The sequence below is a fragment of the Rhinoraja longicauda genome, chromosome 36 (assembly GCF_053455715.1).
Source record: "Rhinoraja longicauda isolate Sanriku21f chromosome 36, sRhiLon1.1, whole genome shotgun sequence".
In the NCBI taxonomy this organism is placed as follows: domain Eukaryota; kingdom Metazoa; phylum Chordata; class Chondrichthyes; order Rajiformes; family Arhynchobatidae; genus Rhinoraja; species Rhinoraja longicauda.
The window spans coordinates 1,586,956-1,614,414 of record NC_135988.1 but is presented as its reverse complement, the minus strand read 5'-3'; the positions used below and the strand labels follow the sequence as shown (position 1 = coordinate 1,614,414).

Genomic DNA, 27,459 nt, shown 5'->3' with positions numbered 1-27,459 from the left:
CTGAGTGGTAACCTTTTCACACAGAGGGTGGTGGGTGTATGGAACAAGCTGCCAGAGGAGGTAGTTGAGGCTGGGACTATCCCAACGTTTAAGAAACAGTTAGACTGGTACGTGGATAGGACAGGTTTGGAGGGATATGGACCAAACACGGGCAGCTGGGACTAGTGAAGATGGGACATGTTGGGCAAGTTGGGCCGAAGGGCCTGTTTCCACACTGTATCACTCTAGGACTCTGTGAGACATTACTGCAGGAGCAGTGAGGCTGGTCAGCATTAGGGACTAGCAGCAGTGTGGGGGGGGGGGGGGGGGGGGTCTCGTGGGGCCGAGCCGGGGCCACAGTGTGGGGCCTGATGGGTATTTGGCGCGCTGCTATAATTGTGGTAAGTGTGGGGCACTGGGGAAATAACAGTGGATGAAGAATGCTGAGCGGCTGTGACCAGTGTTGGCATCAAGTTTACCACGTACACAGAGACACTGTGAACAGCTTTGTAGTATGCTAGCCAGTTAAATCAGGCTGTACATGATATGAGTGTCATCAAACCATTGATAATTGCAACAGGTTATGGAAAGAGGAATCTGAGTGTAGATCATGGTATCACTGCGTTATAGCTGCACTGTTACAGGGCAGCACGGTTGCACAGGGGTAGAGTTGCTGCCTTACAGCGCCAGAGACATGGGTTCAATCCTGATTACGGCTGCTGTCTGTATGGAGTTTGTATGCTCTCGTGTGCTGTGTGAGTGAATGTGTGTGTGTGTGTGAATGTGTGTGAACATGTGTGTGCGTGTACAGGTGTGTGTACATTTCCTTTCTTGAGAACAGAACAGTACAGCACAGGGACAGGCCCTTCGGCCCACCATGCCTATACTGACCACAATACCAATCTAAACATCTGCCTGCACAGGATCACTATCCTGCCATGCCCCACCTGTCCATGTGTTGGCTGAAGTGCCTCTTAAACACCACTAACGTATCTGCCTCCACACCAACTCTGCAGCGTGTTCCCGGCCCCCACCCTGAGTAAACATAGACAATAGGAGCAGGAGGAGGCCATTCGGCCCTTCACCGCCATTCAATATGATCATGGCTGATCATCCAAAATCAGTACCTCGTTCCTGTTTTTCCCCATATCCCTTGATTCCATCGGCCCTAAGAGCTAAATCTAACTCTCTCTTGAATACATCCAGTGAATTGGCCTCCACTGGCTTCTGTGGCAGAGAATCCCACAGATTCACAATGCTCTGGGTGAAGAGGTTTTTCCTCATCTCAGCTCTAAACGGCCTCCCCCTTATCCTTAAGGCAACCCCTGTTGATAGCTGATCCCCTCTAATCCACGCAACATTCTGGCCAATCTCTTTCACACCCTCTCCAAAGCCACCACATCCTTCCTGTAATGGGGTGATCAGAATTGTACGCGTTTCTCCAAAACTGTCCTACATTTTATCCAGCTGCAACATAACTTGCCAACTCTTATACTGAACAATGGTGACAAGTAGCCCATACATCTTCTTTACCACTATATCCAGTTATTTCCCATTTTTAGAGAGCTATGGTCTCCAAGATCCCACTGTACACCAACACCCTTCTGTCCTGCCACTACCTGTACATATTCCTCTTGCCCTCTTACTTTACACCTTCCAAAATACAACATGCCACTTACGACATACACGCAACATACAACTCTGTCAAACTAAAGTCATTGCCAGAGTGAGGCCCAGCGCAAATTGGAGGAACAGCACCTCATATTTCGCTTGGGTAGTTTACACCCCAGCGGTATGAACATTGACTTCTCCAACTTCAGGTAGTCCCTCCTTCCCCTCTCTATCCCCTTCCCCCTTCCCAGTTCTCCCACTAGTCTTCCTGTCTCCAACTACATCCTATCTTTGTCCCGCCCCCTCCCCTGACATCAGTCTGAAGAAGGGTCTCGACCTGAAACGTCACCCATTCCTTCTCTCCCGAGATGCTGCCTGACCTGCTGAATTACTCCAGCATTTTGTGTCTACCTTTGATTTAAACTAGCATCTGCAGTTGTTTTTTCCTACATACTTTAGTTTAGTTTAGAGATACAGCGCAGAAACAGGCCCTTCGGCCCACCGAGACCATGCTAACCAGTGATCCCTGCACACCAACACTATCTTACATGCTACATGGGACAATTTACAATTTGTACTGAAGCCAATTAACCTACAAACCTGTACGTCTTTGGAGTGTGGGAGGAAACCGGAGCGCCCGGAGAAAACCCACGCAATCACAGAGTGAAGGCACAAGCTCCATACAGACAGCAGGATGGAGCCCACGAGGGTCCCTGGTGCTGTAAGGCAGCAACTCTACCGCTGCCCCACCCACCCAGCCGCCCAGCCGCCGCCAAATGTAACTGTTATGTCTCTCTCTTTGGCCAGTGCAATAATCAACCATTTGACAGCGTTATTTTTCCCCTGCAGCTCATTGGGAAACAACAATCTACACACACTTCCCCGGGACCTCTTTGCGAATCTTCAGGTCTTGACACATTTGTGAGTAAACTCTTACTCAGCCTTTAAAGACTGTCTGTATTTCACAAACTAAATCGCATCTCAAAAAAAAATTCATAAGAAGCAAGATTTCTGTGTCCAGACACCAAATGTGCAAAGCTGGCCTTCATCTCAGCAGAGTTGGTATCACAAAATGCTGGAGTAACTCAGCGGGTCAGGCAGCATCTCAGGAGAGGGGGAATGGGTGATGTTGTGGGTTGAGACCTTTCTTCAGACTGATGACAGTCTGAAGAAGGGTCTCGACCCGAAACATCACCCATTCTCGATCTCCTAGATGCTGCCTGACCTGCTGAGTTAATCCAGCATTACTGATACCTTCGATTCGTACCAGCATCTGCAGGTATTTTCCTTCATCTCAGCAGAGGTCTGGCTGATTGAGAACTAGATGCACAGTCTCTTGCCCAGAGTAGGGGAATTGAGGACCAGAGGACATAGGTTCAAGGTGAAGGGGAAAAGATTTAATAGGAATCTGAGGGGTAACCTTTTTGCACAATGGGTGGTGGGTGCATGGAACAAGCTGCCAGAGGAAGTTCTTGAGGCTGGGACTATCCCATCGTTTAAGAAGCAGTTGGACAGGTACATGGATAGGACAGGTTTGGAGGGATATGGACCTAGGGCAGGCAGGTGGGACTAGTGTAGCTGGGACATGTTGGCCGGTGTGGGCAAGTTGGGCCGAAGGGCCTGTTTCCACACTGTAACACTCTGTGACTCTATGACTCTAGGTAGGAATCATGAGCAAAACACAGTGTGCTTGGGGAACTCAGCAGGTCAGGAGGCATGTGTGGAGGAATGGATGGGTGACGTTTTGGGTCAGGACCCTTCTGATGAAGCGTCTTAGACTGAAACATCGTCTGTCCATTTCCCTCCACAGATGCCCGTTGGGATAGGAAAGGTTTAAAGGGACATGGGTCAAATGCAGGAAATGGGACTAGCTAGTTGACAAATCTACTAGAATTTTTTGAGGATGTAACTAGGAAAATTGACAGGGGAGAGTCAGTGGATGTGGTGTACCTCGACTTTCAGAAAGCCTTCGACAAGGTCCCACATAGGAGATTAGTGGGCAAAATTAGAGCACATGGTATTGGGGTAGGGTACTGACATGGATAGAAAATTGGTTGACAGACAGAAAGCAAAGAGTGGGGATAAATGGGTCCCTTTCGGAATGGCAGGCAGTGACCAGTGGGGTACCGCAAGGTTCGGTGCTGGGACCCCAGCTATTTACGATATACATTAATGACTTAGATGAAGGGATTAAAAGTACCATTAGCAAATTTGCAGATGATACTAAGCTGGGGGGTAGTGTGAATTGTGAGGAAGATGCAATAAGGCTGCAGGGTGACTTGGACAGGTTGTGTGAGTGCGCGGATACATGGCAGATGCAGTTTAATGTAGATAAGTGTGAGGTTATTCACTTTGGAAGTAAGAATAGAAAGGCAGATTATTATCTGAATGGTGTCAAGTTAGGAAGAGGGAATGTTCAACGAGATCTGGGTGTCCTAGTGCATCAGTCACTGAAAGGAAGCATGCAGGTACAGCAGGCAGTGAAGAAAGCCAATGGAATGTTGGCCTTCGTAACAAGAGGAGTTGAGTATAGGAGCAAAGAGGTCCTTCTACAGTTGTACCGGGCCCTGGATGAGACCGCACCTGGAGTACTGTGTGCAGTTTTGGTCTCCAAATTTGAGGAAGGATATTCTTGCTATTGAGGGCGTGCAGCGTAGGTTCACTAGGTTGATTCCCGGAATGGCGGGACTGTCGTATGTTGAAAGGCTGGAGCAATTAGGCTTGTATACACTGGAATTTAGAAGGATGAGGGGGGATCTTATTGAAACATATAAGATAATTAGGGGATTGGACACATTAGAGGCAGGAAACATGTTCCCAATGTTGGGGGAGTCCAGAACAAGGGGCCACAGTTTAAGAATAAGGGGTAGGCCATTTAGAACGGAGATGAGGAAGAACATTTTCAGTCAGAGAGTGGTGAAGGTGTGGAATTCTCTGCCTCAGAAGGCAGTGGAGGCCAGTTCGGTGGATGCTTTCAAGAGAGAGCTGGATAGAGCTCTTAAGGATAGCGGAGTGAGGGGGTATGGGGAGAAGGCAGGAACGGGGTACTGATTGAGAGTGATCAGCCATGATCGCATTGAATGGCGGTGCTGGCTCGAAGGGCTGAATGGCCTACTCCTACACCTATTGTCTATTGTCTTAGATAGGGCATCTTGGTTGGCATGAACAAGTTGTGCTGAAGGGCCTGTTTCCGTACCATCTGTCTCTATGTTACCAACCCACCAATCTCCACATTGTATAACTGTGTTAACACTAATGCACCAGTCAGGGTGGGCTGATGTCTCGTGGGTCTGGATGCAGGAAGCATGGTGAGTACAAGCTGGCACTGGACAGAAACATGGGCATTGCCAACCACAAGCCCACTTGGTAAATGTGAGAGCTGAGAGCAGGTGCTGTAACACTATACTGTACTCTGAGCTGCTGGAGAAACCCCATGCAGGTCACGGGGAGAACGTACAAACTCCGTACAGACAGCACCCGTAGTCAGGATCGAACCCGGGTCCCTGGCGCTGTTAGGCGGCAACTCTACCACTCGAACGGAGGGCTTTAAGGCCTTCCTGGTGGGGGTTAGAGGTGTAGAGTGACTGAACGTCCATTGTAAAGATGAGGGAGTGGGGGCTCAGCAAGTGGAAGTCATTAAAGAGACAAAGGGCATGTGAGGTGTCAGGAGAGATTGGACCAGGGGGGATAGGATGGAGTCGAGGTACTCGAAAATCATTTCTGTTGGACAGGAGCAGGCAGAAACAATGGGTCTGCCAGGGCAGTTGTGTTTGTGGATTTTGGGGAGAAGGGAAAATCGGGCTGTGCGGGGCTGGGAAATGATAAGGTTGGAGGCTGTGGAAGGCAGACAGCCAGAAGTGATGAAATCAGAAATGGTGTGTGAGATTGAGGCCTGGTGCTCGTCGCTGGGGTCATGGTCCAAGGATAAGTAGGAGGAGGTGTCTGCGAGTTGTCGCCTACCCTCAGCCCGGTAGAGGACAGCACGCCAGACTACCACGGCTCCTCCCTTGTCGGCGGGTTTGATTATAATGTCGGGGTTGCTGCAGAGTGAGCGGAGGGCTGTACATTCAGGGGGGGTGAGGTTAGAGTAGGTAAGGGGAGTGGAAAAGGTGAGACGGTTAATGTCATGACAGCAGTTAGAAATAATGAGGTCTAGAGAGGGTAGAAGGCCATTCTGGGGAGTTCTGGGGACTAGACTAGACCAGACCAGACTGGACTAGATGAGACTAGACCAGACTGGACAAGACTAGATGAGACTAGACAAGACTAGATGAGACTAGACTAGACTAGACTAGACTAGACTAGACTAGGATGGACTGGACTAGATGAGACTAGACTAGACTGGACAAGACTAGATGAGGCTAGACAAGACTAGATGAGACTAGACAAGACTAGATGAGACTAGACAAGACTAGATGAGACTAGACTAGACTAGACGACTAGACTAGACTAGACTAGACTAGACTAGACTAGGATGGACTGGACTAGATGAGACTAGACTAGACTGGACAAGACTAGATGAGGCTAGACAAGACTAGATGAGACTAGACTAGACTAGACTAGACTAGACTAGACTAGACTAGACTGGATGGACTGGACTAGATGAGACTAGACCATACTGGACGAGACTAGACGAGACTAGACGAGACTAGATGAGACTGCACTAGACTAGACTTAACTAGACTAGACTAGACTATTGGAAATATATCACCACCATGCCATAGAACATAGAACAGTACAATGTAGGAAGGAACGGCAGACGCTGGTTTACACCGAAGACAGAAACAAAGTGCTGGAGTAACTCAGTGGGTCAGGCAGCATCTCTGGAGAGAAGGAATGGGTGACGTTTCGGGTCGAGACCCTTCTTCAGATTTGCAAGCAGAAACAACGGGTCTGCCAGGGCACTTGTGTTTATAGATTTTGGGGAGAAGGCAAAACCAGGCGTTGCGTGACTGGGAAATGATAAGGTTGGAGGCTGTGGAGAGCAAACAGCCGGAAGTGATAAAATCTGAAGAAGGGTGTCGGCCCGAAACATCATCCATTCCTTCTCTCCAGAGATGCTGCCTGACTCACTGAGTTACTCCAGCATTTTGTGTCTAAAACAGTACCGCACAGGAACAGTACAGCTTTGGGTCACAATGTCCATGCCAAACAGGATGCCAAAGAGTGACAGAGTGATACAGTATGGACACAGGCCCTTCGGCCCAACTTGCCCACACCGGCCAACATATCCCAGCTACCCTAGTCACACCTGCCCACGCTTGGTCCATATCCCTCCAAACCTGCCCTATCCATGTACCTGTCCAACTGTTTCTTAAATGATGGGATAGTCCCAGCCTCAACTACCTCCTCTGGCAGCTCGTTCCATACACCCACCGCCCTTTGTGTGAAAAAGTTACCCCTCAGATTCCTATTCCTATTGTATTTGAATGCACGAAGTATAAAACATAAAGTGGATGAGCTTGAGGCTCAGTTAGACATTGGCAAGTATGATGTTGTGGGAATCACAGAGACATGGCTACAAGAGGACCAGGGCTTGGAGCTGAATATTCAGGGGTATACGACCTATCGAAAAGACAGACAGGTGGGCAGAGGGGGGTGGGGTCACCCTTATTGGTCAGGAATGAAATTCAGTCCCTTGCAAGGGGTGACATAGAATCAGGAAATGTAGAATTAGTATGGACAGAACTGAGGAATTGTAAGGGTAAAAAGACCCTAATGGAAGCTATCTACAGGCCCCCAAACAGTAGCCTGGATATAGGGTGCAAGCTGAATCAAGAGTTAAGATTGGCATGTTGCAAATGTAATGCTACGGTGGTTATGGGAGATTTCAACATGCAGGTAGACTGGGAAAATCAGCGTCCATCAGTTCACGTACCTCGGCTCCACCATCACCGACAACTTCTCCTTGGACACAGAGATTGACAAGAGGATCGGGAAGGCAGCTACAACTCTCGCTCGTCTCACAACTCGAGTGTGGACCAATCCAAAGCTGACAGTGAAGACAAAGATAGCAGTCTACAATGCCTGTGCCAACAGCACGCTGCTGTACGGCAGTGAGACATGGACTACATATGCCAGATTGGAGAGAAGACTCAACACCTTCCACCTTAGAAGCATCCGCCGTATCCTGGGTATATCCTGGCAAGACAGAGTGTCCAATGCCGAGATTCTGTCTGGCGCTGGCCTTCCGAGTGTGTACACTCTACTCAGGCAGCACAGGCTGCGGTGTCTGGGCCATGTCCACCGCATGGAGGATGGCCGTATTCCAAAAGACATCCTCTATGGAGAGCTGACATCTGGGAGGAGAACCATCGGCCGCTCCCAGCTACGTTACAAGGATGACTGCAAGAGAGATTTGAAGGCGCTCAACATCGATGTGGAGTCCTGGGAGAGCCTTGCAGCTGACCGCACGAGGTGGAGAGGTACCCTGAACCAACATCTCAAAACGGGGGAAGAGAAACTGATGAACGCAGCGGCAGACAAGTGGGCACGCAGAAAGGAGCGCAGCAACTTCAACAGACCAGAGACCACACACAAATGTGACCTTTGCCACAGAGACTGTCACTCCCGCATTGGTCTCTTCAGCCACAAGCAACGATGCTCTAGCCGAGGTGTGGAGCAAGCAGACAACTAGGATGCATCACCCATGGTCAGCCATGGGGGCCGAAGAAGAAGAAAGAAGATACAAACAATTTCCCAGATGTTCTAGTGGACAGAGGTCCTAGGGTGACGGAGGAACTGAAGGAAATTCACAATAGGTAGGAAATGGTGTTGGGTAGACTGATGGGACCGAAGGCTGATAAATCCCCAGGGCCTGATGGTCTGTATCCTAGGGTACTTAAGGAGGTGGCTCTAGAAATCGTGGATGCAATGGTGATCATTTTCCAATGTTCTATAGATTCAGGATCAGTTCCTGTGGATTGGAGGGTAGCTAATGTTATCCCACTTTTTAAGAAAGGAGGGAGAGAGAAAACGGGGAATTATAGACCAGTTAGTCTGACATCAGTGGTGGGGAAGATGCTGGAGTCAATTATAAAAGACGAAATTGCGGAGCATTTGGATAGCAGTAACGGGATCGTTCCGAGTCAGCATGGATTTACGAAGGGGAAATCATGCTTGACAAATCTTCTGGAATTTTTTGAGGATGTAACTAGGAAAATGGACAAGGGGGAGTCAGTGGATGTGGTGTACCTGGACTTTCAGAAAGCCTTTGATAAAGTCCCACATAGGAGATTAGTGGGCAAATTTAGAGCACATGGTATTGGGGGGTAGGGTACCGACATGGATAGAAAATTGGTTGGCAGACAGGAAACAACAATTAGGGATTAACGGGTCTAACTGTTTCAATACACAAGCTAACACTATAAAACAAGGGACAGAACTGTCCCGGCAGACCCATTGTCTCTGCCTGCTCATGTCCCACCGAACTTATTTCCACCTACCTCGACTCCATCCTATCCCCCCTGGTCAAATCCCACCCAACTACGTTCAAGACACCTCACACGCTCTCCATCTCCTCGATAACGTCCGGTTCCCAGGCCCCCACTCCCTCATCTTTACCATGGATGTCCAGTCACTCTACACTTCCATCCCCCACAAGGATGGTCTCGAAGCCCTCCGTTTCTTCCTCGACCGTAGAACCAGCCAATCCCCATCTACGAACACTCTCCTCCGCCTAGCAGAGCTGGTTCTTACCCTCAACAACTCCTCCCACTTCCTCCAAACCAGAGGCGTAGCTATGGGCACTGGCATGGGCCCTAGCTATGCCTGCCTCTTTGTCGGGTACGTCGAACAATCCCGGTTCCAGACGTACACCGGCCCCATCCCCGAACTCTACCTCCGCTACATTGACGACTGCATTGGTGCTACCTCTTGTACCCATGCAGAACTCACTGACCTCATACACTTCACTACCAATTTCCATCCTGCCCTTAAATATACCTGGACTATCTCCGACATCTCCCTCCCGTTTCTGGACCTCACCATCTCCATCACAGGAGACAGACTAGTGACGGACATTTACTATAAACCCACTGACTTGCACACCTATCTGGACTACACTTCTTCCCACCCGGTCCCCTGCAAAAAGTCTATCCACTACTCCCAATTCCTCCGTCTACGCCGCATCTGCGCCCGGGATGAGGTGTTTCACACTAGGGCTTCCGAGATGTCCTCGTTCTTCAGGAAACGGGGCTTCCCCTCTTCCATTATAGATGAGGCTCTCACTAGACACTCTTCAATCCCGCAGCTCCGCTCTTGCTCCCCATCCCCCCATTCGTAACAAGGACAAAATCCCCCTCGTTCTCACCTTCCACCCCACCAGCCAGTGGATCCAACAAATCATCCACCAACATTTCTGTCACCTAAAACGGGACCCCACCACTGGCCATATCTTCCCATCCCCTCCCCTCTCGTTCCGCAGAGACCGTTCCCTCTGTAACTCCCTGGTCCACTCGTCCCTTCCTACCCAAACCACCCCAACCCCGGGCACTTTCCCTTGCAACCGCACTAGATGCAACACCTGTCCCTTTACCTCCCCCCTCAAGGACCATCCAAGGACCCAAACAGTCTTTCCAGGTGAGACAAAGGTTCACCTGCACCTCCTCCAACCTCATCTATTGCATCCGCTGCTCTAGATGTCAACTTATTTATATCGGCGAAACCAAGCGCAGGCTCGGCGATCGCTTCGCTGAACACCTGCGCTCGGTCCGCATTAACCAAACTGATTTCCCGGTGGCCGAGCACTTCAACTCCCCCTCCCATTCCCAGTCTCACCTCTCTGTCATGGGCCTCCTCCAGTGCCATAGTGAGGCCCACCGGAAATTGGAGGAACAGCACCTCATATTTCGCCTGGGCAGTTTGCAGCCCAGTGGTATGAACATCGACTTCTCCCACTTTAGATAGTTCCTCTGTCCCTCCCTTCCCCTCCTCCTTCCCAGATCTCCCTCTATCTTCCTGTCTCCACCTATATCCTTCCTTTGTCCCGCCCCCCTGACATCAGTCTGAAGAAGGGTCTCAACCCGAAATGTCACCCATTCCTTCTCTCCTGAGATGCTGCCTGACCTGCTGAGTTACTCCAGCACTTTGTGAATAAATACCTTCGATTTGTACCAGCATCTGCAGTTATTTTCTTATACTATAAAACAAGGGAGTCATTTGAGAACAAAGAACCCCTTTATATCATATATCATATATATACAGCCGGAAACAGGCCTTTTCGGCCCTCCAAGTCCGTGCCGCCCAGCGATCCCCACACATTAACACTATCCTACACCCACTAGGGACAATTTTTACATTTACCCAGCCAATTAACCTACATACCTGTACGTCTTTGGAGTGTGGGAGGAAACCGAAGATCTCGGAGAAAACCCACGCAGGTCACGGGGAGAACGTACAAACTCCTTACAGTGCAGCACCCGTGGTCAGGATGGAACTTACGAGCATTCACTGTAAAGCAACAACTCTACCACTGCGCTACCGTGACGCCCTGTCTACTCCCTATCACTCCTAAACGAATAAACACATTCCATCCAATGATAACATATTCTGCAACAAGCATCCATTTTACAGCTTTCCACTGAAAATAAGCATTCATTTTATATTAGCTAAAACAACAACAAAAGTAACCATCTACAACAAAATATCAGTATCTCTAATTTACTATACCAGCTAATAGTATAGATTATCACTGACATGGATAGAAAAATGGTTGGCAGACAGGAAACAAAGAGTAGGGATGGGTCCCTTTCAGAATGGCAGGCAGTGCCTAGTGGGGTACCGCAAGGCTCGGTGCTGGGTATATTTACAATATACATTAATGACTTAGATGAAGGGATTAAAAGTAACATTAGCAAATTTGCAGACGACACAAAGCTGGGCGGTAATGAGAAATGTGAGGAAGATGCTATGAGGATGCAGGGTGACTTGGACAAGTTGTGTGAGTGGGCAGATGCAGTTTAATGTGGATAAATGTGAGGTTATCGACTTTGGTGGTAAGAACAGGAAGGCAGATTATTATCTGAATGGTGTCAAGTTAGGAAATGGGGATGTACAAAGAGATCTGGGTGTCCTTGTTCATCAGTCACTTAATGTAAGCATGCGGGTACAGCAGGCAGTGAAGAAAGCTAATGGCCTTTATGACAAGAGGAGTTGAGTATAGGAGCAAAGCGGTCCTTCTGCAGTTGTACAGGGCCCTAGTGAGAATACGATGTGCAGTTTTGGTCTCCAAATTTGAGGAAGGATATTCTTGCTATTGAGGGCGTGCAGCGTAGGTTTACTAGGTTAATTCCCAGAATGGCGGGACTGTCGTATGTTGAAAGACTAGGGCGACTAGGCTTGTATACACTGGAATTTAGAAGGATGAGAGGGGATCTTATTGAAACATATAAGATTATTAAGGGATTGGACACACTAGAAGCAGGAAACATGTTCCCAATGTTGGGGGAGTCCAGAACCAGGGGCCACAGTTTAAGAATAAGGGGTAGGCCATTTAGAACGAAGATGAGGAAAAACATTTTCACTCAGAGAGTTGTAAATCTGTGGAATTCTCTGCCTCAGAAGGCAGTGGAGGCCAATTCTCTGGATGCTTTCAAGAGAGAGTTAAATAGAGCTCTTAATGATAGCGGAGTCAGGGGGTATGGGGAGAAGGCAGGAACAGGGTACTGATTGGAATGATCAGCCATGATCACATTGAATGGCGGTGCTGGCTCGAAGACCTGCACCTATTGTCTATTGTCTAAATCTTTTCTCCTTCACCTTGAACCTATCTGGTCCTCGATTCCCCTACTCTGGGCTGAACTTAAAGTTATACTAATCTAGAGATTAGCAGAGGAGGTAAGTTTACAGTTAAACTGGTCTCCTCTGCCTGCATGTGATGCATGTCCTCCATTCCCTGAATATCTATGTGCTGTATAACAGGCTGTTAAATATCACAATGGTACTTGCCTCCAACCCCAGCCCTGGCCATGTGTTCCAGGCACCCACCACCCTCTGTGTAAAACACGTGCCCTGACACTCCTTTAAACTTTCTCCCACTCAACTTGAATCCATGCCCTCTAGCGTTTGACATTTCCACCCTGGGGAAAAAGGCTCTGACCGTCTACCCCATGAATTCCTCGTCATTTTATATACAGGTCTCCCCTCAACCTCTGACACTCATGTACAAAATCATGAGAGGAATAGATCGGTAGATGCACAGAGTCTCTTGCCCAGAGTAGGGGAATCGAGGACCAGAGGACATAGGTTTAAGGTGAAGGGGGAAAGATTTAATAGGAATCTGAGGGGTATTTTTTTCACACAAAAGGTGGTGGGTGTATGGAACAAGCTGCAAGGGAGGTAGTTGAGGCTGGGACTATCCCAACATTTAAGAAACAGTTAGACAGGAAACAGTTAGACATGGATAGGACAGGTTTGGAGGGATATGGACCAAATGTGGGCAGGTGGGACTAGTGTAGCATATTGGCCGGTGTGGGCAAGTTGGGCCGAAGGGCCTGTTCCCACACTGTATCAGGGAAAACAATCCAAGTTTGCCCCAACTCTCTTTACAGCCAATACCCTCCAATCCAGGCAGTATTCCTTTTGCCCCCTCTCCAAAGCCTCCACAACTTACCTGTAATATCGAATGGTTGTTTTAAATTAAACTCTTTTGTGCAAACCAAGTTAATCTTCTTGATTTTCTGCAGAGATCTCCGTGGGAACACTTTCCATTGTGACTGTAAAATGAAATGGCTGGTGGAGTGGCTGCTGAGAACCAACACCTCAGTCCCACCGTCGTACTGTGTCAGCCCCACCAAGTACCAGGGGCAGTCCATCACCAACCTGCCTCTCCACCAGTTTGACTGCATCACCACAGGTCTGCATCTGTAGTATTCTGTAACCGCACAACACTAACGCCAACCAATCCCTTTCTTATGTTCTGTTCTGGGCACCATGTTATTGGAAAGATGTTGTCAAGCTGGAAAGTTTACTGAGAAGATTTACGAGGATGTTGCCAGGACTAGAGGGTGTGAGCTACAGGGAGAGGTTGAGTGGGATGGGACTCTATTTCTTGGAGCGCAGGAGGATGAGGGGGGATCATAGAGGTGTATAAAATCCTGAGAGGAACAGACAGGGTAGATGCACAGAGTCTCTTGCCCAGAGTAGGGGAATCGAGGACCAGAGGACATAGGTTCAAGGTGAAGGGGAAAAGATTTAATAGGAATCTGAGGGGTAACTTTTTCACACAAAAGGGCGGTGGGTGCATGGAACAAGCTGCCAGAGGAGGTAGTTGAGGCAGGGAATTTCCCATCGTTTAGAGTCATAGAGTCATATACAGTGTGGGAACAGGCCCTTCAGCCCAACTTGCCCACACCGGCCAACATGTCCCATCTACACTAGTCTCACCTGCCCGCGTTTGGTCCATATCCCACCAAACCTGTCCTATCCATGTACCTGTCTAACTGTTTCTTAAATGTTGGGATAGTCCCTGCCTCAAGGATGTCATTTTTCCTTTGTTATGCATCAGTGTAACCTTTGTGGGAACTAATACAAAGAGACTTTTTTTTTAAATTTCAAAATATACTTTATTCGAGAAATAAATATACACAAAACATGTTTCTTCTAAAACTCCATCCGACATTCTCGGAGGCTGTACGTACATACAATACATACATTCATTACACCAATGACACAAAATTACCCCCCACCCTTGCCGCTCATGTGGCCCACTAGCGGGGAATCCCTTCCCTTATTTGGAGGGGTCTCTCCACCACACCCTGCCCCCCATGTCCAGCAGTGGAAGGCCCCTAGACTGTGGTCCTCTCCCACAGAGCGTTGGCTGCACCAAGCTTCAGTGCGTCCCTCAGCACGTACTCCTGCAGTCTGCAGCGGGCCAGTCGGCAACATTCCCCGGCGGACAGCTCGTTCCGCTGGGAGGTCAACAAGGCTCGGGCAGACCAAAGGGCGTCTTTCACCGAGTTGATGACCTTCCAGCAGCACTTGATGTCAGTCTCTGAATGCGTCCCTGGGAACAGTCCGTAGATCACAGAGTCCTCTGTGACAGAGCTGCTTGGAATAAATCATGACAGGGACCCCTGCAAACCTCTCCAGACTCTCTTGGCAAATCCACACTCTGTGAAGAGGTGGGCCACCGTCTCCTCTCCATAGCAGCCGTCCCGAGGGCAGCGTGCGCTGGTAGTGAGGTTCCGGCGGTGCAGGAAGGATCTGACTGGGAGGGCTCCCCTCACCGCCAGCCAAGCCAGGTCTTGGTGCTTGTTGGTGAGTTCTGGTGATGAGGCATTTTGCCAGACATTGTGGCCCATCGCACCCGGTCCATCGCCGACCCCCAGATGAAGTGGAAGACGGCCCGGGTGATCCCCGTGGCGTAGGAGGGAGGGACGGGCCACACTTGCGCCAAGTACAGCAGCCCCGAGAGCACCTCACACCTGATGACCAGATGTTTCCCGTGACAGCTCCAGCTTCTTCCCCACCTTGGCTATCCGCTCCAGCCAATTCTTGTCACACACCTCAGCCCCCCCAAACCAGATCCCCAGTACCTTCAAGAAGTCAGGCTTGATGGTGAAGGGGATGGAAGATCGGTCGGGCCAGTTGCCAAAGAGCATGGCCTCTTCCTGCGGTTCACCCTGGCTCCCGTGACCGACTCAAACTGGTCGCAGATGCTAATTAATCTGCGGACTGACCCGGATCCGAGCAGAAGACGGCGACATCGTCCATGTACAGGGAGGTTTTGACCCGATTGCCCCCACTGCCTGGCAATGTCACTCACTCCTCTTATGCTCATGTCCTGGTGGATCCATGCTGGTTGGGTAACCTAACCTTTATCCAGTCAGGATGGTGACAGCAAGTGGAGCGATAGTCTGCTAGTGAGCATGAAGGACCTCAGCGAGGGAACTCCCTTCTCATGGGACCTGGTCATCAGGAAGGTCCTGCTGGAGGCCTACAAGTTCCAGGTCGAGAACATTTACTGTCTCCAGGACTTCACGGATAACGGCTACTTTGACGCGGCTGCTGCAAGACTTCCGGGAGAAGGGGAGCGAAGCTCCGTTGTCGCTGCTGAAGGTGCAGCCGCTCTTCACCCTCCCCACCAAGAAGAAACAGATGCTCACGGTGCACATGTTCAACCCGCACGTGCCCGTCGTGGATGTCCTCACCTTGCTTGCTTGTTATGTCGAGGGAGAAGGGAACTGTGTGGATATGAAGGACTTGTTCGGGATCTGGACGAGCAAGCGGCAAGTGAAGGTGAAGTGAAGATGAAGCTGAGAGAGGAAGGGAACCATCATCACCGACGTGACCCTCCAATTTCAATCCGTCCTAGAACCGCAATATTTTGCAACTCTTACGCAAAGCAAATTTTCTGGTGGAAGCTTGTCATTGCTGATGAAAAATATGAGAATGACGAGAAATAAATTGTAAAAGGCAGGAAAATTGATGATGTTGAGGACAAAAAACAAAGTTGGTCGCCTCAAACCCAACTGACTGGTTTGAATGAGAAGGTTTGATTCTGTTTTTAGTTTGAATACCAGGGGAGAGCGCGAACGCAGTCCCCCACTACCACAAATTTTGCAGTCGAGTATCCCGCATTTGGGGACATCGCAGGCGTCAGCACACCCGAAGTGCAATGGGATAGCCTCGTCCTGGGAGAACCTCCTTTTTGATCAAGGTGTCTCCCCTGCCAGGTAAGTATGCTAGAACATCGTCGCTCACGCACTCCCAACCACGGCAACTACTCCTTAACATCATGGCGAGGTAGAATTGTATTATCTTATAAAGCTTGTGTTTGTCACTATTCGTCTACATGATGAGCGGTCTCCATGTATTTCCTTTTCTCCTTCAGTTATTTGTAAACTTTGATGTTTATGTTTCGCTCTGCTTATTTGCATCTTTTCCTTAAAAGGAAGCAGCGCTTGCCGAGCGCTAACTTGCAATGACTAGATCTGGCCACTGGGTGTCAGGTTGCATCATTCACCAACGTGGTGATTGCGGCCCATGGCATTGATCGCATGTGACTGCGCCCCCCACGTGTGAGGACACAGAGCCGGGGCCTTGTGGCTCTCAGCCCAGCCTGGTATCAGGTATCAGGGCCCAGAGCCGGCCACAGCCCATCAGCTTTCTGCCACCAGACACGCAGGGTCCTAGAGTGTGCAAGAATCATATCAGTTAGATCAATCACGCGGAAGCAAGCTCATTAACATGTGCCCTTGTGTCACCAGAAAAGGTGAATTGACAATCTGATGGTTAAAGTGTCGATGAGGTCAACTGACCATTACACTTAATATAATACACGTCATGATTCAGTGCCACTTCAGCTGAGGGTCGAGTGAATTAAGACGTGAAAAAATACATTTGGTGTTAATTGGCGAAACAGATTGGGGACAAACTGATAAGATGTATTCACAAAATGCTGGAGTAACTCAGCAGGTCAGGCAGCATCTCGGGAGAGAAGGAATGGGTGACGTTTCGGGTCGAGACCCTTCTATGTGACAGATGAGGAATGGATGTGCAAGAGTACAGGAGACCTATACCTATTGAAAACATGTACACCGTCTTGGGAGCTGTCAAGGTGACACGTCAAGGTTGAGTGGCAGCCTGGGAAGAGTGACATTGGGCAGAGCCATAGTGGTGGGCGTCTCGATAGTGAACGTCAGGATGTGAACGTCCCCGTTAGAGTGAAGGGCAAAGCAGGCAAACGTAAGGAAGCTTGGCTGACGAGGCAAATTGAGACGTTAGTCAAAAAACAAGAAGGATGCATGGGACAGGTATCGGCAGCTGGGATCAAGTGCATCCCTGGAGGAGTTTCGGGAACCTAGTAAACTAAAAAAGGAAATCAGAAGGGCAAAAAGGGGCCAGGAGATAGCTCTGGTGGGTAGCATTAAGGGCAATCCCAAAAGATTTTATAAATACATAAGGGGGAAAAGGGTAACTAGAGAGAGAGTAGGACCTCTCAGGAACCTCTGTGTGGAACCACAGGAGATGGGCAAGTTCTTCAATTAGTATTTCTCCTCTTTATTTACCGAGGAGAAAGACAGTAGGACGGAGGAAACTGGAGCACTCATTGGAAGTGTCTTGAGAGCAGTCAGGGTTACCGTTGAAGAGGTACTGAAGGTACTGTCGTGTTTGAAGGTAGACAAATTGATCCGTTACTGTTTGTCATCTACATCAATGATTTGGATGAGAACATACAGGGCAAGATTAGCAAGTTTGCTGATGATGGAAAAGTTAGTGGTTTTGCAGATAGTGAAGATGGATGTGAAAGATTGCTGCAGGATCTGGATCGATTGGCCAGGTGGGCGGAGTAGTGGTATACAACTAATCTCTGTAGCACCATAGTCTCGCGTCAGTAGATTCAGCGGTGGTGAGTATAGAGGGATAGAACTACTTTTGGGAGATCAGAAGTCAGCATCAAGACACAGATTTGTATAAGGGCAGTTGAGAATATGATAGGCAAATGAAAGGAAGGCAAATGCAATCTAGCATTTATTTCAAGAGAGCTAGAAATAATAACAGGGATGTAATGTTGAGGCTTTATAAGGCAATGGTCAAACCGCATTTGGAGTATTGTGAGCAGAGTTTGGCTCCATATCTGAGGGAGGATGTGCTGGCATTGGAGAGGGTCCAGAGGAGGTTTATGAGAATGATCCCAGGGATGAGTGGGTTAACATTTGATGAGCGTTTGACGGCACTGGGCCTCTACTAATTGGAGTTTAGAAGGTTGAGGGGAGGACTGAATAGTGAGTGGCCTGGATAGAGTGGATGTGGAGAGGATGTTTCCACTGGTGGGAGAGTCTCAGACCAGAGGCCATGGTCTCAGAATAAAAGGACTTCCCATTAGGAAGGAGATGAGGAGGAATTTCTTTAGCCAGAGGGTGGTGAATCTGTGGAATTTATTGCCACGAACGGCTGTGAAGGATGTCAATGGATGTTTTTAACTCAGAGATTGACAGATTTTTGATTAGTATGGGTGTCTGGGGTTACGGATAGAAGCCAGGAGAATGGGGTTGAGAGGGAAAGATAAATCATTTATGATTGAGTGGTGGAGTAGACTAGATGGGCCGAATGGCTATAATTCTCGTCCTAGAACTTATGAAGTTATAGGACAATGCAGAAGGAACCTTATTTCCTAACTGGTAACATCCTGTCTTATAATTGTTTCACTACTTATAATTGGCACTACGGTCATTTTAGTCTGGATCTTAGTTGAGGCATAAGTGATGTTGATTATTGAGTGATTCCTTTAAAGAGACTTTGTATGATATGAACAGCGGAAGTGGCGGCGCCTAACGGCTGCGGCTCGCTAGCAGTCTGTTCGTCTTTTTTCCTTTTTTTTTTGTTGTGTGTCGGTGTTGGGATGGTTTTTGGTTTTTTTTGGTTGTTTATGTGTGGGGGGTGGTGGTGTTGGTGGTGTGGGTGGGGGAAACCTTTCTCTTTTAGGTCTCTTCCTCACGGCGCGGGGTGCGGCTCGGCCGCGGGGCCTAACATCGCCCGGTGCGGCTCAGCCGCGGGACTTAACATCGCCCGGTGCGGCTTGGCCGCTGGACTTGACAGTGCCCGGTGCGGCTCGGCCGCGGGGGCTAACATCGCCCGGTGCGGGTCGGCCGCGGGACTTTACATCGCCCGGTGCAGCTCGGCTGCGGGGCTTTACATCGCTGGTGCGGCTCGGCCGCGGGGCTTAATATCGCCCGGTGCGGCTCGGCCGCGGGGCCCAACATTGCCCGGTGCGGCTTGGCCGCGGGGCTTTACATCGCTGGTGCGGCTCGGCCGCGGGACTTAACATCGCCCGGTGCGGCTCGGCCGCGGGGCCCAACATCGCCCGGTGCGGCTCGGCCGCGGGGCTTTACATCGCTGGTGCGGCTCGGCCGCGGGGCTTAATATCGCCCGGTGCGGCTCGGCCGCGGGGCCCAACATTGCCCGGTGCGGCTCGGCCGCGGGGCTTTACATCGCTGGTGCGGCTCGGCCGCGGGACTTAACATCGCCCGGTGCGGCTCGGCCGCGGGGCCCAACATCGCCCGGTGCGGCTCGGCCGCGGGGCTTTACATCGCTGGTGCGGCTCGGCCGCGGGACTTTTCATTACTGGTGCGGCTCGGCCACGGGACTTAACATCGCCCGGTGCGGCTCGGCCGCGGGACTTAGCTGCGCAAGGCTCGGTCGCGGGGCCTTCCATCGCCCGGCTGGCCGCGAGACGTTTCAGCGCCCGGTGTGGCTCGGCCGGGGGGACTTCCACCCCCTTGCGGGGACTGTGCGGGTCGGTCGGGGACGAGCTGTCTGTCCGTGGGCGTGGGGAAGAGAGTGGAAGTTTTGTTGCCTCCATCACAGTGAGGGGGTGTTTGGAGTCACTGTGATAGACGTTTGTGTTGGGGTCGTGTGTCTTGTGTTCTTTTTTGTATGACTGCTATGTAGTTTCGTTCGGTACCTTGGTACCGAATGACAAATAAAGCTCTGTTGAACTGTAAGTGAGGTTAAGTAATGTGCCAGTGCTGACAGTGCGATTACTTATCCCAGCCCTGTAAATGTTGATGAGCTCAGTAACATGGTGTTGCAATGTTATCGATCATTTGTCTTTACAGAGTTCACTATACATCAAACCCTACCATTCCAGTCCATCTCAGCTGAATCGTTTTTATACGCTGATGATCTTTACATAACATTTGCCCAGGTCAATAACGGCAACTGTACCTTTCTGATGTGGGATCACGTTGAAATGGTCTTCAGGAAGTTTGAAAATATCTCTGGTAAGCTGAGGGATTGTCATTAAGTAGATAAAAGTTAAAATAAGTTTGATTACAATTGGATGTCTTCATATTTTATAAATTCTAGGAGCAGAATTAGGCCATTCAGCCCATCAAGTCAACTCTGCCATTCAATCATCTTTCCCTCTCAACCCCATTCCCCTCCTTCTCCCCATAACCCCTGACACTCTTACTAATACCAGAGAGTATTCTGAGGGACAGGTTATACAGGTATTTGGATGGACAAGGGCTGATTAGGGACAGTCAGCATGGTTTTGTACGTGGGAGGTCGTGTCTCACAAATCTGATTGAGTTTTTTGAAGAAGTGACCAATAAACAAGATGAGGGCAGAGCAGTAGATGTTGTGTAGATGGACTTCAGTAAGGCATTCGACAAGGTTCCGCATGGTAGGCTGCTCTGGAAGGTTAGATCGCATGGGATCCAAGGAGAGATAGCTGAATGGATCGCAAATTGGCTCCATGGAAGGAAGCAGAGAGTGGACTGGAGGCCTGTGACTAGTGGTGTGCCTCAGGGTTCGGTGCTGGGCCCGTTAATGTTTGTCATCTACATCAATGATTTGGATGAGAACATACAGGGCAAGATTAGCAAGTTTGCTGATGATACAAAAGTTAGTGGTTTTGCAGATAGTAAAGATGGTTGTGAACGATTGCAGCAGGATCTGGATCGATTGGCCAGGTGGGCAGAGGAATGGTTGATGGAATTTAATACAGAGAAGTGTGAGGTGTTGCATTTTGGGACGTTGAACAAGGGCAGGACCTACACAGTAAATGGTCGGCCTCTGGGGAATGTTGTAGAGCAGAGGGATCTAGGAATACAGGTGCATGGTTCCTTGAAGGTCGAGTCGCAGGTAGATAAGGTGGTCAAAAAGGCTTTTGGCACATTGGCCTTCATCAGTCAGAGAATTGAGTAAAGAAGTTGGGAGGTCATGTTGCAGTTGCATAAGACGTTGGTGAGACTGCATTTACGATATTGTGTTCAATTCTGGGCACCATATTATAGGAACGATATTGTCAAGCTTTAAAGGGTTCAGATTTACGAGGTTATTGTCAGGACTAGAGGGTGTGAGCTATAGGGAGAGATTGAGTAGGCTGGGTCTCTATTCCTTGGAGCGCAGGAGGATGAGGGGAGATCGTTTTTGAGGTGTACAAAATCATGAGAGGAATAGATCGGGCAGATGCACAGAACTCTACCTCCGCTACATCGACGACTGCATTGGTGCTACCTCTTGCACCCATGCAGAACTCACTGACTTCATACACTTCACCTCCAATTTACATCCTGCCCTTAAATATACCTGGACTATCTCCGACATCTCCCTCCCGTTTCTGGACCTCACCATCTCCATCACAGGAGACAGACTAGTGACGGACATTTACTATAAACCCACTGACTCGCACACTATCTGGACTACACCTCATCCCACCCGGTCCCCTGCAAAAAGTCTATCCCCTACTCCCAATTCCTCCATCTACGCCGCATCTGCGCCCGGGATGAGGTGTTTCACACTAGGGCTTCAGAGATGTCCTCGTTCTTCAGGAAACGGGGCTTCCCCTCCTCCATTATAGATGAGGCTCTCACTAGGGTCTCTTCTACATCCCGCAGCTCTGCTCTTGCTCCCTCTCCCCCCACTCGCAACAAGGACAGAATCCCCCTCGTTCTCACCTTCCACCCCACCAGCCAGCAGATCCAACATATCATCCACCAACATTTCCGTCACCTACAACGGGACCCCACCACTGGCCATATCTTCCCATCCCCTCCCCTCTCTGCATTCCGCAGAGACCGTTCCCTCCGTAACTCCCTGGTCCACTCGTCCCTTCCTACCCAAACCACCCCAACCCCGGGCACTTTCCCCTGCAACCGCACGAGATGCAACACCTGTCCCTTTACCTCCCCCCTCAACTCCATCCAAGGACCCAAACAGTCTTTCCAGGTGAGACAAAGGTTCACCTGCACCTTCTCCAACCTCATCTATTGCATCCGCTGCTCTAGATGCCAACTTATTTACATCGGCGAAACCAAGCGCAGGCTCGGCGATCGCTTCACTGAACACCTGCGCTCGGTCCGCATTAACCAAACTGATCTCCCGGTGGAGAGCACTTCAATTCCCCCTCCCATTCCCAGTCTGACCTTTCTGTCATGGGCCTCCTCCAGTGCCATAGTGAGGCCCACCGGAAATTGGAGGAACAGCACCTCATATTTCGCCTGGGCAGTTTGCAGCCCAGTGGTATGAACGTCGACTTCTCCAACTTCAGATAGCACCTCTGTCCCTCCCTTCCCCTCCCCCTTCCCAGATCTCCCTCTATCTTCCTGTCTCCACCTATATCCTTCCTTTGTCCCGCCCCCTGACATCAGTCTGAAGAAGGGTCTCGACCCGAAACGTCACCCATAGCTATCTTGACTACACTTCTTCCCACCCTGCTTCCTGTAAAGACTCTATCCCCGACTCCCAATTCCTCTGTCTATGCCGCATCTGCGCCCAGGATGAGGTTTTCCATAACAGGACATCAGAGATGTCCATATTCTTAGGAAACGGGGGTTCCCCTCTTCCATAATAAAAATGAGGCTCTCACTAGGGTTTCCTCGATATCCCGCAGCTCTGCCTTTGTTCCCCCTCCCCCCATTTGTAACAAGGACAGAGTCCCCCTTGTCCTCACCTTCCACCCCATCAGCCATCGCATATACCATATAATCCTCCAACATTTCCGCCACCTCCAACGGGATCCCACTACTGGCCACATCTTCCCATTCCCTCCCCTCTCTGCGTTCCGCAGAGACAGCTCCCTCCGTAACTCCCTGGTCCACTCGTCCCTTCCCACCCAAACCACCCCCTCCCCAGGTACTTTCCCCTGCAACCGCAGGAGATGCAACACCTGTCCCTTTACCTCCCCCCTCAACTCCATCCAAGGACCCAAACAGTCTTTCCAGGTGAGGCAGAGGTTCATCTGCACCTCCTCCAACCTCATCCATTGTATCCGCTGTTCCAGGTGTCAACTTCTCTACATCGGTGAGACTAAACGCAGGCTCGGTGATCGTTTCGCTAAACACCTCCACTCAGTCCGTCTTAACCTACTTGATCTCCCGAATGCTCAGCACTTCAGCTCCCCCTCCCATTCCCAATCTGACCTTCCTGTCCTGGGCCTCCTCCATTGTCAGAGTGAGGCCCAGCGCAAATTGGAGGAACAGCATCTCATATTTCGCTTGGGTAGTTTACACCCTAGTGGTATGAACATTGACTTCTCTAACTTCTCTAACTGCTTCCCCTCTCTATCCCCTCCCCCTTCCCTGTTCTCCCACGTCTTCCTGTCTCCGACTACATTCTATCTTTGTCTCGCCCCCTCTCCTGACATCAGTCTGAAGAATGGTCTCAATCTTTCCCGAGATGCTGCCTGACCCGCTGCGTTACTTCAGCATTTTGTGTCTACCCAGAACTTTATTTATCCCAGGAGGAAAATTGGTCTGCCAACAGTCATAAAAACACAAGATACATGAAACATGACATTCACGTGGCGATGGGGATGGGGGATGTGCAAAGATTGGGGAGGGGGGGGGAGGAGGGGGAAGGGGAGTCAGTCTATCCCACGACAGAAGGGGAGGGGTTGTACAGTTTGACAGCCACAGGGAAGAAGGATCTCCTGTGGCGTTCTGTGCTGCATCTTGGTGGGACCAGTCTGTTGCTGAAGGTGCTCCTCAGGTTGACCAGTGTGTCATGGAGGGGGTGAGCTGTATTGTCCAGGATGCTCCGCAGTTTGTGGAGCATCCTCCCCTCCAAGACCCCCTCCCATGTATCCATGATGATGTCCGTGCTGTAATATTGTGGTGCTCTGGAGATAAAAGTGAGCATTGTGTTTATGGTTGTGCCACTGGAGCTGGCACAGACAGTAACTGTGCCTTGCTCTTTGTCCCCTGAGCCCGTGCAGCCGTGCACTGCAAGCCGCTGGTGATTGAGGACAAGCTGTACGTGATCGTGGCCCAGCTCTTCCACGGCTCCCACATCTACCAGTGGGATGACTACGGAGGGAAGTTCATCAAAATCCAGGACATTGACGGCAGCAAAATCCGCAAGCCCAACGACGTGGAGACGTTCCGCATGGAGGGAGACTGGTACTTCATCGTGGCCGACAGCTCCAAGGCAGGAGCCAGCACTGTGTACAAGTGGAACAAGGGAGGTTTCTACACGCACCACTCACTGCATGCCTGGCACCGCGACACTGATGTGGAGTATGTGGAGATGGACAACAAGCACCGGCTGGTGGTGTGCAGCAGCACACAGGGCCCAGTGGTGTACCAGTGGAACAAAGGCCTGCGGCAGTTCAGCCCACAGGCCCAGATCCCCAACATGCTGGACGTTCATGCCGTGCGCCACTTCAAGCTGAAGAAGGCGGTGTACCTGTGCCTGGCCCGCTACATCGGCGACTCCACCGTGGTGAGGTGGGAGCACCAGCGCTTCACCGAGCTGCAGGCCCTGCCGTCCAGGGGCACCATGGTGCTGCAGCCCTTCAGCGTGGCACACTGGCACTACCTGCTGCTGGGCTGCGACTTCTCCTTCTCCCACGTGTACCAGTGGGACCAGGACAAGCTGACCTTTGCCAAGGTGCACGAGTGGAGCGTGCGGGCACCGCGGGCATTCCAGCTGGTCCACACCGACGACATGAACCTGGTGCTGGCCGCCAGCTTCAAAGGCAACACCGTGGTCTATCGGCACCGCGTGGTAGACACCAGTGCCTAGAGCAGTACGTGCAGTGAGCTTCCCTGCTGTGTGGCCCGGACATAACACCGTCACCACACCTACAGCACCCTCACAACAACGACCATCACCACACCTACAGCACCCCCACAACAACGACCGGCACCGCGTGGTGGACACCAGTGCCTAGAGCAGTACGTGCAGCGAGCTATCCTGCTGTGTGGCCCGGCCACAACACCGTCACCCCCACAACAACCACCGTCACGTACCGACAGTATCCCCCCAACAACGACCGGCACCACACCTACAGCACCCCACAACAACGACAAACACCGTCACCACACCAACAGTATCCCCCCAACAACAACCGTCACCCCACCTACAGCACCCCCACAACAACAACAACCCTCACCCCACCTACAGCACCCCCACAACAACAACAACCGTCACCACACCTACAGCACCCCACAACAACGACAAACACCGTCACCACACCAACAGTATCCCCCCAACAACAACCGTCACCCCACCTACAGCACCCCCACAACAACAACAAACAGCGTCACCCCACCTACAGCACCCCCACATTAGGTATGTGCAGTTTTTTAAATGAAACTCTTTCTTCATAACTTAGTTATACATTTTATGACCATTGTTCTTTTATTCAACTCCAAGAGAATTGGGATGTGCAAGGAAAAAGCAAAATAGAAAAAACAAAACCATTTTTTCTATGTTGTAAAAAGTATTTCTGTTCAATAACCTTTCTATAATAGTAGAATATACTCATGATAGGCCTGACATTGTACATGTAGTCCAAGAACTACAGACTGGTGGAAATAATAGTCGTTTTTCACACATGAATGTAGCGCAACGCCTCCGTGCATTTGGCGTGCATACCTTTTTTTTGCTGAAAAGTTGCATTACACACCATATTATGAATTTTGATGTAAAATTCTGAATTTTGGACATCAAAATTCTGAATTTGGAAAATCAAATGTTGGGAGGTCTGTGATACCCTCTAATCCAGGCAGAAATCGGGTAAACCTCCTCTGTACACTCCAAATCCTCTATATCTTTCCTTTTTTGGGGCGATCTGAACTGCACACAATACTCCAAATGTGGCCTAACTAAAGCCCTAAAAAGCTAAATCATGACCCTCATACTCAATACCTCGACCAATGAAAGCAAGCATAGCATATGCCTGCTTCACCACTCCATCTACCTGTGTTGCCACTTTCAGGAAGTTATGAACTTGGACCCCAAGACCGATCCATACATCAGTGCTGTTATGGGTCTTTCCTTTAACTATATATTTTCCCCATACATTCTCCTCTCAAAGTGCAACACCTCGCATTTGCTCGGGTTAAACTCCATCTGCCATTCCTCTGCCCATTTCTGTAGCTAATCTATATCCCGCTGCAGAAATGCTGGTTTATATTATCTATCTTTCCGTTTCCCTCAGTCCACCCATCAATTTGTCTTTATGTGGCAGATCCACTGGTACTTCTTCTCGGTAATAAGTTCTCCTCTAATATATATACAAGTACAGCTTTTTAATAGTCTGCTATGCTAAAGCACCCATGCAATGTATTGTGCAACACTCTGCTTTACACTGGTCAATACGTGAGTGATTGGGGACTTTGTTTATGTTTCCTCTGTATGTTGGACGATCTTTGAATGGTTTAGAGGCGACTGAGAGTTCTCTCTTTACACATCGTAACATGAGCCTTGAGTTCCCACGCCCCTTTTCAAATCTCATGCTTAGCGTTGGCAGAATAAAGTCAAAATGCTATAAAAACTGTGTGCTTTTGAGAAAGTTCAAGAGTGTTTAATTGCATATGAACGGGAAATGGAACGACAAAATACTTAAAGGATGCAGCTTTGCCGACCCATTGACGCATTAACAAAATAAATAAATATAGACTAATCAATAACATAATAAATGAGCAGCGATACCAGGTAACCAACCAGAGAGAACTGTTTTGATTGATGTATCAGTCCTTAGTTCATGGTATTTGAATAAACCACACTGTTGAGTAACACAATTGAAGTTGCTTTATTCTGGGCTATGATCACTAACTCTGGCGGGAGCCACAGTCACCCACTATATTACTGACTCTGGGCTGGCTACTAGTGTTCAGCTCCTGTGTATCACTGACTCTCAAACAGCTTCCAATTTGGTTGTGCAACTTTTTCCCCTGTAACAGAAAATGCCCGGAAAGGTCCTAAAGGGCAGGTAGAGCTGCTGGTTCACAGCACCTGAGACTCCTGACCGCAGATGCTGTCTTTGTGGAGTTTGCACATTCTCCCTGTGACCACATGGGTTTCCTCCATTTCCAATTTTCTCCCACATCCCAAAGACGTGCGGGTTTGTGGGTTAATTGGCCCTCTGTAAATTGCCCCGTGTGTCGGGAGTGGATGAGGACGTGGGATAACATC

The 27,459-nt window shown here is 49.8% G+C and overlaps 1 protein-coding gene and 1 non-coding gene across 4 annotated transcripts in view; one reads left to right on the top strand and one right to left on the bottom strand.

The window, feature by feature from the left end:
• The window catches only part of LOC144610472 (leucine-rich repeat LGI family member 3-like), a 72,172-nt gene extending 45,122 nt beyond the window's left edge, over positions 1–27,050 (top strand). For 2 of the 3 annotated variants that reach the window (XM_078429214.1, XM_078429212.1), the window contains 4 exons: positions 2,440–2,511; positions 13,275–13,444; positions 20,151–20,315; positions 24,245–27,050. In XM_078429214.1, coding sequence (XP_078285340.1) covers positions 2,440–2,511; positions 13,275–13,444; positions 20,151–20,315; positions 24,245–25,062 — 1,225 coding nt within the window. In that variant the 3' untranslated portion in view covers positions 25,063–27,050. The remainder of the gene's footprint in view (positions 1–2,439; positions 2,512–13,274; positions 13,445–20,150; positions 20,316–24,244) is intronic. The other variant, XM_078429213.1, reaches the window with a different exon arrangement.
• Positions 16,110–16,273, bottom strand: LOC144610474 (U1 spliceosomal RNA). The gene has a single exon (XR_013549423.1). It is a non-coding gene; the product is annotated as a U1 spliceosomal RNA (small nuclear RNA).
• Positions 27,051–27,459: the final 409 nt, after the last annotated feature.